An 11,318-nucleotide genomic window follows, 5' to 3' on the forward strand; every position below is an offset into this window, starting at 1 on the left:
CCAATTAATCACCTCTAGAGTTACAGAATACAGGGTTGCTTAGCAACACGAGATTGGATGATTAAATGCCATTTCTTAATCACAGAAGGGACACTAATTGCCTTATGATAGGTCTAATTTAGAAATTACAAAAAAAAAGTGTTCACCTTGACGGCGTTTCTTTTGTAACGAGCCGCCCCTGGTAACAGTGATTTTTTTCTTTGTCTGGTCATGTTGGTAATGAAGGAATTCGTTCGGTTGGTAGTAGAAGTTACTTTTTGATAAGGCGTGTATTTTTGTCATAAAACTGGTTTTATTTAATAATTTTAAACAAAAGACTTTTGTAATAAGGCTATTTACGTGAAATATTTATTCGTTATTTATATACAAACGTCCTCAAGTTCCATTTTAACAGTTGGATCGCTCCGAATAGTTTAAGAAGTTTATTGATCCTTTTAAGATTAGATGTTCCTGTTATGGTGAATAGGCAATATCAAGCGCTGTGATGTCCTATCCAACGAGACCTACATTAGGCATTCCCATGCCTGGGATGGCATACATGTCCATGACCGCGCCGCCTCCGTTAATGCCGGCGGTCATGCCGGTTCCACATGTAAGTAATCGCGTAACGGAATGCAAGTGAATATCACCCTCTTTTAGATGCTGCCCGTTCAAGTAACTTCCACGCCCCAACAAATTCGAGCGTTCCCGAAACTTAACGCGACTCGCGAGCAAATTAAGCAGTTGGCAGGTCCCGCGGTTACAGTTTTTGTCGGTACGTTTCTCCGACCTTCCAACTGTTCATGGTTTACCTTTTCGCTTTCAGGAAACATAACGGAAAGGGCTCCCGACACGATGGTAAGACTGATTTTGGGAGCGTGCGGACACGTGATCAGCTGGAAGCGCGTGAAGGCGTTCGGTTTCTGCGAACTAGCCGGTCCCGACGCGGGATTAAGGACCGTTCGCCTCTTACATGATATGCCCGTCGGTGATAGGCGACTTGTCGCGAAAGTCGACGCAAAAACAAAAACGATTCTTGACGAATACAAAGGTATGTTGTGTGTACCCGGCATTAAATCCTTATGCCTTAAAATCCCGACTCCTTTCACATAGTTGTTATCCTTCGGGTTCTGTTTATTCCCTTCATGCTTCGTAAGTATTGTATGTTGCTCCTGTTAAATGTATACAGACGAAGACTGCGCCCCAATTTCATAGTGACAACTGTCAGCAATTGCAAAAACTTCATTTCAGTCTGTAGTTGTTTTTTTGACTTGAGTTTTTAGGGGAATTTTTCAAAAGAAAAAAATTCCCCTTATGTGATGGTTTTGCCTCTACATCGTGTAATATAAGTTCGTAGTCATTTATCACTCTTGATCTAACACAACTCGCCCCCCAGATGAAACACCCTGTAAAGAAATAGTAATAATCGTCATCGCGCTTGCAAATGAAATGCTACAGGTGCAAGAAATTCAATTATAAATAAAGAATTTGGCGATGTCCAAACTACAGCAACCAGGGAACACATCTACAAAATTAATTATATACACGATTTCATACTGTACACGTGTGATGTATGCTTTTTGAATAGCTTCCATATGTGAACATACTGTATCTAAATACAAATAAAAATACGTAAATCTGCAAAAGAAAAAAATATTTTAGATTTTTACGTAGAATCCAGTGGCATAGTCAAAAAAATTTTGGGCCTCCACTTACATTGATGTATCACAACCTGTATTTTTTTTAAATTTTAGCCGTTAATCAAGATCTAATTTTTTGGTGTTTTTAAATAGTAGACTATGCATTCACGGAGATTTTGTCTTGTATTATTGTATCCATGGTAACTAAGGCAGCCGATACCAATCAATAAAAAAAAATTAACAGGGGGTTGCATTTAAAAAATACTTTGAGTCAAAGGTCAAATCTGAGAAACAGCGGCTCAAAAACTTTTCGTTTTCACCCTGTATTTCAGAAACAAACGTGCGTAGATTGTTTCTGTCGTATTAACAGTTTCACAAAAAAGTGTCACAGGGTCGCGAAAATCGTAATTCAAAAACAATTGAGGTATAGTCTCAACCAAAATAGGACAGTAAGAGAGAGTAAGAGTAATAATTAATATAATGCAACACAATCATGTAATTACTCTGAGTAATTGCCTTTGTGCAACCGGCCCTATATGTAATAAATTAAAAACAAATGATACTAACCTTCACCTACAAAAAAATAAAAAAAAATAAAAAAAGTAAAAAAAAATAAACAATTGCAGTTTTTGGTGAGGGATGACAGAGCTCTTCCCCCTACCTCTTTCTCTATTTCTTTCTCGCATAAAACATTTGAATACGCGTGACAAATTCTAGTCCGACCAGTTTCTCGAAGAAGTATTGAATTTAGCGCGTAAAGTCGGTTCCATTACAAATTCAAAGATCTCTGAAACCAAACTCCAAGCGAATGTGAGTTTTTGATCTGATTGTGGAATGGAAGTTTGGTCAATTGAGTCAATGGAGTTTGGTCTTTTCCCAAGAAAATCGGTGCGTAAATAACGATTTTGACATCTTTTGGTTAAAAATATACGGGACAACAAAATTTATATGGATCATTTCTTGGGCATCGTGTTTGGTCTTTTTCCCAAAAACATTGCTGCGGGATTTAGATCGATTTTGGGCAATACAGGCCAGAGTTAATTTCTGATAGTTGCACATCTGGAACCCATAAGCTTTCATATATCGAAAACCCGAAATCGATACAAGGTCTAGGGATTGAGCTATAATAGCGCGGAACGACGGACAGAATTCCATACCAGAAGATTTATAATAGTAGGAACCTGACCTGTTTCCTTTCCTCTAGATTTTAGACAATTTGCATTTACTGTTTGAAATTAACATTGTCGCGCAGAGAGGCGGAAAAGGCAGAGGGCCGAGCAGCGAGGCTCGTCGCCCTTGCAGGACGAACCTCAGGACGAAGACCACCTGGACGAGGAAACGCTGGCGCTCGATGCGGTCGCCGTCGAGAGAATCAAGCAGATACTCATCGAGCACGAGGACGAAATGAGAAACTTTGAAATGAAAAAAGAAGGTGAATAAACTTTTGGCATAATTAGCGTATACTAACCCACCGATATGCGTTTCCAGAGGAAGTGTTGCAAAAAACAAACAAAGTGCTCGACGAAGCCGACGTCGAGGAGGAAAAGAGGGACCTAATCACCCGAGAGATCGGTAAATTCCGGGAGATAATGAAGGTGAGTGCGCGCGCGTTTACGTAATTGCGAGAGGGGGGATAGGAATTTTCATTTTTACTTTTTTTTTTGTCGTTAACTGTTGCTATTTGCCGATTGGCGGTGCGGTTCTAAGAAACTTATTTCTTACTCTCGTACCGGCTAAAAGTTATACGAGTTAGCTAAAATTTAATAAAATAAGATAGGTTAGGGTGTTAGCTTTGAGGTTGGTAATACGGTAATTCAAAACCACTAGGATATGGCAACGGCGCAGTCCAGACTTTGTACAACGTGCGGCGCCGCCGGTGAGTAATGTGCCACCAGTTCTCTCCATTGTACATAATTTTAATTACATTCGCATTCGGCTGTTTTATGTAATTTGTTCGTAGTCAAAGAAGTCGACGCGAGTGTGATTTAAATTATCGATTTTATTCCATTTATTATTATGAAAGTATTATTGTTTTTGTTGACGGAAGTCACTGATTTTAGTGCTTTTAGTGTTTCACACTGGATCCAAATTGAGTGCTCGAGTGAATGCGTTGAACTTACCAATTTATTCAGTTGCGATTGAGATTTGCGCAATCAATCAGAAACCTAAAACTGTTCTGATTGGTTACGCTATCGAACGAATCTTGCTAATCTCGCCTTTATGTTTTTATGAATGGTGTAATTTAGTTTAATTGCTGCGGATCGTATTTGTAAGTTACGATTCGTGGTATAAATATATTTTCAACAATTTTTGGAGACGACAAGGTGGAAAAATTGTTCAGCTTGGATCCTTCATCTCCTTGGGCTCGAGTAAGTTACTATAGTAAATGTATGATAGCTTAGTATAAATAAGTGCTTTCAAGTGCTACTCAAACCGCTCCTTTGAATTATTGCAGTTTGAGTAACACTTCCCATTGACTTTCATGTATTTATCAATGCAAAATATGCATGTAATGACATCATCACCAATAGCATTTGTATTATTTTATTATGCGTATGTATATACAAGGTGTTTCACTCTTTCAAGGTCAAGGTCAGTTGGAAATTTCTTTGGAAAAATGGCAACATTGCCACATATGTATAAGTGCATAACAAAGAGACCCACCCCCTGTTTTCCGTTGATTTTGTGAACTAAAAAATAAAATCACATAGTCTTTAAGCTCAAATCCAATTCAAAACTTTGATATTTTCTTGTTGAATCTCAAACTCAAGATTTAGACGTTGTGCGCAGGACCAAAATTCCAACTATTTTGCAGTTCCCAGTTCAAGTTGGCACTTTGATTCAAAGGATTTTCGCATTAAGGTCTTAAATAAATATGTACCTTAAAATTCAGCAACTGCTCAAGATTTGCTAATACTAATGATACTAGATAGGTCCTTACGGACCTGAACGTATCACCGCATTTTAATTAGCAATCGCCGTTAATTATTGTTTTATCGTTTGTGATTAGGGTTGTTTTTAACTAAAGTTGGAATTTTATAAAGTGCAAAAAAAAGGGGAAAGAAATTTGATTCGGCTCAAAAAAAGCACCAATATATATCGATAGTCTCTTTTTTTAGTTACGCCGTTTATTTCGCTATTTTTACGTTTTCATTTTTTCGGTGTAATGTATATAATTAATGCAAAAATTCCTTTGTATCTATATGAAAAGATTAGATTCAGTACTAATCCCAGATTGATTCATTTAATCACACCCCCGTATCACAAAACGGCTCTGTTTGAAAGATCAATTACGTACCAAGTGGCTAACCTATACAACTCGCTTCCTGACACTTGTAAAAAACTTAGCACATCTCAATTTAAAAAATACGTCCGCAAAATCGTACTTGACCGGCAGCGGCAATAACATCTTTTTACTGTGTTATTCCATATTACCATGAACCAATGTATTATACATCATATAGTTTAATAGTTATCACAAATTAATTCTTTTTTTAAATATTGTCTGTTAGTCCATTGCACAACATTATTAATATGTTAAATATAGTTATGAGTGGGTAATGTGGAGTAAATTTTTCATGAAAATGAAAAGCTCCAAGTGGAACACGATAGCCCCATGCTTCCTCTTCCTCCGACCCGAATAACAGTATAAATATTTGAAAAATACAATAATAATAATGTATAATGGCGGCCATTAAAATAAATCAGAGTTAAGAACTCAACCTTAAGACAAAAAAGCACATTGGCGTATTTGTGCGAGGTGTGAGGCTGAACTTATGTTCATTTTTATCTAAATAGGCCAGACTGATTCATACGCTCCGCATGCGAAAGACGCCTTTTCCCCTACTAAACTTTTTTTAATTTATTTATTTACGTAAACAAAATGTTATCAATTATTGTCTTATCCAAACCCATTAGCTTTTAACACACTTGTACAAAAATATTGCATAACAAATAAACTAAAGATAAAGAAATTTTATACAAAGAAACGCCTGCAAATTTTATCAACTTAAAATGTTATCAAATTAAATAAAAGCAGCGATTTTGCAGTTTTATCTAATTATCTGGCGTGATAAGCCTTTCAAAAACATTTGTTTAACTAATGGTTAATTTTGAGTTTGAAATTCGACTGTTGTTCTAAATGTCGTTTGCCCTAGAAAGAAAGAAACACCTTGTATACGTGTGTGTCTATAATGTGCCCTGTAAAAACGTAATCAATTAAAAGCAACCATTACTTGAAAATTACAGTTTATTAAGATCACCTGCATAAGATGTTATCTTTTCTCAGCAGTTGATTAGGGATCGGTTGTTGTTTCTTCCGAGTCGTAAGTGGTATGAAAACATTTATTCATTTTACACAAACGCGTGGCGACGGTAGGCCCAAATTTCGTTAATGCGAATTCGCTTTCTTCTAGAAACAAGAAGAAGAGAAGGAGGTGACGCGACGCAAGGAGAAGGAGAGAGGGACCGAACCTAGAGAGTCGTCGCACTCGCCGAGTCCGAAAAGGAAAGAGAAGGAGGAGAAGAAGCGGCGACGATCGAGGTCACGGTCAGTTAAGAAGGAGGATAGCGCAAAGGTTCAACACGTACATTTCAGATCAAGAGATGAGCGCAGCAAAGAGCGGGAGCGCGAGAGGGAGAAAGAGCGCGAACGCGAAAGGGAGCGTGAGCGCGAAAGGGAACGCGAGAGAGAGCTTAGAGATCGCGAGCGTGAGCGCGAGAGAGATAGAGACAGGGGGGAACGCGAGAGGGATAGGGATCGAGATCGAGATCGTGAGGATCGAGATAAAAGTAAAAGCTCCAAAGAGTTGCTAAAGGAAAAAGAAATCGAGGAGGAGTTGAAGGAGAAGAAGAAATGCGAGAGAAGGGCGAGAGAGAAGGAGGCCGCCTACCAAGAGCGCTTGCGCGCGTGGGAGACGCGCGAGCGTCGAAAAGCAAAAGAGTACGAAAAGGAAAGAGAAAAGGAACGGCTCAAAGAGGAAGAACGCGAAAGGGACGCAAAGAGGCTCAAGGAGTTCTTGGAGGACTACGACGACGAACGTGACGACGTCAAATTTTACAAGTTCGTTTTCCACTAAACCGACGAGAATACGATCTAAATTTCTTTTTCCAGAGGGGGTCAGCTGCAAAAGAGGTTAAGCGAAAGGGTCAAAGAATCCGAGGCGGACAATCGCGATAGACTGAAGGAGAAGGAGGAAATGGAAGAGCTCAAAAACAAGATTTTCGCGAGCGGCCTCGAAGATCCGAGCGCCGAATTCGAGCGAGCGAAGAAGGAACGTGAAGATCAGTATAAACCAAAGTTACTAATAGATGTAAATCTAGATCAGTGGCGGCAGCGTGAACGGGAGAGGGAGCGGGAAATTGAGCGACAGCGGGCGCGGGAGCGTGACCGCGATCGCGAAGTCGAACGGGAATTAAATCGACAACGAATGAAAGAAGAGAGAGAAAGGTATACATATACATTCTGGTCGTAATCAAGCTTTATATATACAGGGTGTTCCGGAGCGTCCGATTTACAGTGAGGGAACAATTTATTCAAAAATCAAGTTTTAAAAAAAAATGCTCGCACTTCGCCAATAGGAAAGTTACCCATGAAATCTCAGACGGTCTGGGGACACCCTGTATATTAATCATAATCTTTGTTATTTGCTTATTAGGCTCACATGTAGGGTTGCGATTTAAAAAATAGCCGGTGACGTCATATCTCAAAATTGGAACACGCTGTATAAAATTTTTTTACATCAAAAAGAGCACAATTTAAACTACTAATCGATGCATCTGAGCATAAAGGCGGGGGGGGGGCACCCGTTCTATCCTATGCCTTATGGTATTCTACTAAAAGGTCTCATCGAAATGAGTTGGTTTCTACAAACTATAACTTTCTTGGGTGATTCCTTTCTGAGGGGCGGGGGGGTAATAATTAATATCTCACAGTATTCTAATGAAAGGTCTCAACAAAAGGAACTGTTTTTACCTACAATTGCCTTTCTTCCTGATCCCTTACCAAAAGAGGGGTGTGGAGGGGGAGGGTAGCACTGTCTCAACCAAAGGAATTAATTTCTACCAACTATAGTCCTCCTCCTTGACTCCTCATTTTCATTTCTTCCATTTTGTATTTTACTGATGTGTGCATCTCACTTCTTCAATACTTCTCACACTACCATCTACTACTCATCCACTCCATACTTATTTCTTGTCGATCTTTATCATTAGTTGCTTAGTCTTTATTCCTATGTGGATTTTAATGTTACTTCCACCTACGTTGCTCTCTTACAATATTAACGCGTTTTACAAGTGCGAATTTTAGGTACGTTGTCCAGCAAGCCGCTCAGGAGCTGGCGGCCGTACAAGCCGAGCCGATCGATAGCGATAGTGACGTAGACGACCACCGTAGCCCGCCCCCACCTGTAGATACCAGCTCGGAAAGTCGCGGCGAATCAGTTAAGGTAAGTCAAGGCACTCTGCCCGGTTTTCTGAAACGCTCGCTTTACAGTGGACACAAGTGCAAGTCGGAGACGAGGACTCCCGGCAGTCGGTTCCTATGGTGACAGAAGACGCCGCCCCTCCTCCGACCGGCATCGGAATCAAACTCACATTATCGAAACCGGCCGGTTTACACAGTCCGCCGCGCAACGATAGCAAACGAAAAAAGGCCGACCTACGCGAGGTGTTCAATCCGGACGAGGATGATTCGAGTACGTTGGTTAAGAAACGCAAACTGGTCCCGTTGGATTACAGCGAGGACAAGAAGAATAAGAAGGACAAGGAGAACGGCGACAAAAACTCCGAAGACACAATTAAATCTCAGGAGGAGAAACGAAGGCACATCAAGTTGCTAATAGAAAAGATACCTACGGAAAAGAGCGCGCTCTTCGCGTATCAATTGGATTGGTCGGTCATCGATAATTCGTTGATGGAGAAGAAAATTCGACCGTGGATTAACAAAAAAATCATAGAGTATATAGGCGAACCGGAACCGACATTGGTCGATTTCATTTGTTCAAAGGTACTCGCTGGATCTCAACCACAGGTCATATTAGAAGATGTACAAATGGTAAGTACACTAAGAGAAAGACTTACTATACTGCATTCATTATAAGAAGGTAGAAGGTAGATGGCGCTGTGTTTAAAGACAGACACACACAGGATAAATATAAAACGGCACCAAATTTGAAACATGAAAATAAATCAACAGATTTCACGTTTGGATCATTGAAATTGACATCTAAAGTCAGTTCGACAGTTTTGTTCGTAATCGAAACTACTAATATAACAAAATTGGTCACACATTTTATTTGTCGGCGTAATACAGACTCGCGGTTTAACCAACCACAGTCAAGGTCAAAACTTTCCTATGCTTTCTACCGCTACCTTCTTAAAATGAATAGAGTATAGTTCGCAAATCTGTTCATAGAGTACAAACGCATCTAATTGTGCAATTCTTTTTTAGGTATTAGATGAAGAAGCCGAAGTATTTGTCGTGAAAATGTGGAGGTTGTTAATTTATGAAGTAGAAGCTAAAAAATTAGGTTTGGTTAAGTAGTAACTTGAGTCTATCTACATGTCGTCCTCTTTTATAAATAATTGTAAAATTACAGAATAAAAGAATTTCAAAATATGCAATGTAGTATGTAGTATTAACCTTCAAATACATTCTAAATTTAAGGTTATTTAAACACTAATTGAGTACTCTGGTTTTTAGTACTATAAAAGTCACTAGATAGTGACTTTTAAGTACTATTTGCAATTCAGGACCTCTATGGCAGAACATTTTAATGAGAATGACTATTGGTCATATATATTTCTCTTATATATATGCTATTGGTGGGATGAGACCGCCATTTTGTTTATTTACAATTGCCAAAATTAATCAATATTTGTGCTATTTATATCGTATAGACAGCTGTCAAATTTTTATTTGATTATTTGGCGCCATGTAAAAATTGTACAATCTTTTAAAAGAGTGCCCAAAGGTTCAAATTCCCTATATTCGGGCTGTTTGTATCCTTTTTGTGTGGGAAAAGTTCTGCAAATGTTCCCGTAGAACATTTAATTTCTTGACAACGGCCATACCACGTTGAAAACACCGGTTCTCATCCGATCACCGAAGTTAAGCAACGTCGGGCGCGGTCAGTACTTGGATGGGTGACCGCTTGGGAACACCGCGTGCCGTTGTCTCTTTTTTTTTATTTTTGCACATGTCTATTTATCACATCTTTACGATTTATCGTAACGAATAGGTAAAGCTCAAATTACATTCACTTTTTTTTTCTAAACTTGATTTCATTCGATGGGTGACGTAATCAATATGCGCCTAATATGGAAATAGTTTCATTACGTAACTCCACCATTAGTTCACAATTTTGCTGTGAGATGGAGGCGAAGTTATCGCTACCATGCGATACGCAAGTTGAATATGTTGATGTCGGCGAAATGTTAACGCTTGCATCAAGACTATACTTCACAGGATCATTTCTGTAGTTGGTCTTCCAATACTCTGTTTTAAACACAGAGCATTTGCAACCATGATGAGGAGTGACAGCTTCACATCCTGAGCGTGAGACAGGTTGTTGGTTTGCTGTTTCGGCAATGAACCTTTAACCAACGATGATCGTTCACCTGGCGGCTTTGACCAAAGGGGATGGATGTGACGCATTCTGAGTGGTTGCAACCCTTTCTTTAAATACAAATAAATATTAGGAGCACCTTATGTTTGGGGGGGAGGTGGTTCATATTTCTGAACAACTACAAAACAGTTTGTTTTTTTAGGTACGTAATGTTTCAAGCAACATGTAGAAAACCTCTTTTGTTGAGGGGGGGGGGTTGCAAAAATCGTAAAGGCGATTGCATTTGCATTACCTACCACCACCCTTTTTTCTTCCGTAGGACCGAATATGTCTCACAGTGTGCTGTGTGGCCCATTACATAATAGTTATTTTTTATTTATGCATCAAGGGCATTAAGGCGACAGAGCCGAGGGATTGTAAGTCGCCCGAGGATTGAGTATGCCTGAGGTGTGCATAACAACATTTTATTTTTCATTGTTCCCAAAGAATGCATTTCTGTTACTGTACCTCAGAGGTAAACTGTACTAAGTCCATTTTTCCCCAAAAATTGCTTTTTTGTACTAAGTCACATAAGTTTTGATGTTCTACATGAAATATATGGATTTAGTATTGTTTGATGATAAACAACAGTTAACAAATTTTAAACAAGTACTAAGTCGCATCGCAGTAACATTGCGAGGTCAACTGTAATAAGTGGACTTAGTATCAATACTTGTATGTGTTTGACGGACTTAGTACATTATAAGGAATATGTTTCAGGTTTTTTAGCGTATTTTTTAAGAATAAAAAAATTGTGCTATTGTTTGCGTTTTGTCCGTCCGGACCCACTTCTGCCGTTTCGAACTACTTCTAGAGTCCAGGAATTTTTGCAGTAGGTAGCCATATACCTTGAAGGTGTTCCAAATGGCCATCCAATTTCGCTGTCTTAAAGGGGTGGCCCCCCCCCCCCCATCCATTATGCCCTTGTGCGTAATAGACTGCTTCATATATCACATATGACAGATATAATTGGCATATATATAGGCAAATGAAAAATAAAATAATTAAATTTTGAAGAAGAAATCGTCCATTCCTTTCTGCAGGGAAGCATTAAAGTAAGCAACGAAGTTTTGATGACAATAAAGGATGAAAT

At 39.1% G+C, this 11,318-nt stretch overlaps 1 protein-coding gene and 2 non-coding genes across 8 annotated transcripts; all 3 read left to right on the plus strand.

Moving 5' to 3' along the window:
* Positions 1 to 202: 202 nt before the first annotated feature.
* LOC116180313 (RNA-binding protein 25) lies at positions 203 to 9,238 on the plus strand. Of its 6 annotated transcripts, none has more exons than XM_031500235.1 (11): positions 212 to 592; positions 640 to 754; positions 806 to 1,030; positions 2,872 to 3,051; positions 3,108 to 3,214; positions 6,035 to 6,168; positions 6,217 to 6,681; positions 6,733 to 7,068; positions 7,915 to 8,065; positions 8,113 to 8,673; positions 9,070 to 9,238. In XM_031500235.1, the coding sequence occupies exons 1-11, from the start codon at positions 485 to 487 to the stop codon at positions 9,160 to 9,162; spliced, it is 2,475 nt and encodes an 824-aa protein (XP_031356095.1). In that variant the 5' UTR covers positions 212 to 484; the 3' UTR covers positions 9,163 to 9,238. The 6 variants fall into 6 exon arrangements, with proteins under 6 accessions (XP_031356092.1, XP_031356091.1, XP_031356094.1 ...); XM_031500236.1 differs by having other exon boundaries at positions 215 to 592; positions 7,927 to 8,065; XM_031500232.1 differs by having other exon boundaries at positions 203 to 592; positions 6,035 to 6,681; positions 7,915 to 8,059.
* Positions 9,239 to 9,678: 440 nt separating this feature from the next.
* Positions 9,679 to 9,797, plus strand: LOC116181549. Its single transcript, XR_004147278.1, has one exon. It is a non-coding gene; the product is annotated as a 5S ribosomal RNA (ribosomal RNA).
* Positions 9,798 to 10,069: 272 nt separating this feature from the next.
* LOC116181554 lies at positions 10,070 to 10,285 on the plus strand. The gene has a single exon (XR_004147283.1). It is a non-coding gene; the product is annotated as a small nucleolar RNA U3 (small nucleolar RNA).
* The last annotated feature ends 1,033 nt before the right edge of the window (positions 10,286 to 11,318 follow it).

Source organism: Photinus pyralis, unplaced genomic scaffold (genome assembly GCF_008802855.1).
Source record: "Photinus pyralis isolate 1611_PpyrPB1 unplaced genomic scaffold, Ppyr1.3 Ppyr1.4_LG9, whole genome shotgun sequence".
NCBI classification, from domain to species: domain Eukaryota; kingdom Metazoa; phylum Arthropoda; class Insecta; order Coleoptera; family Lampyridae; genus Photinus; species Photinus pyralis.

Excerpts from the sequence above, each read along its gene's own strand:
- LOC116180313 (XM_031500231.1), top strand. The coding sequence starts at position 485 with ATGTCCTATCCAACGAGACCTACATTAGGCATTCCCATGCCTGGGATG. Across the intron at positions 593-639 it reads CGGTCATGCCGGTTCCACAT|ATGCTGCCCGTTCAAGTAAC; the intron begins GTAAGTAATCGC and ends ACCCTCTTTTAG. Across the intron at positions 7,069-7,914 it reads ATGAAAGAAGAGAGAGAAAG|TGCGAATTTTAGGTACGTTG; the intron begins GTATACATATAC and ends GCGTTTTACAAG.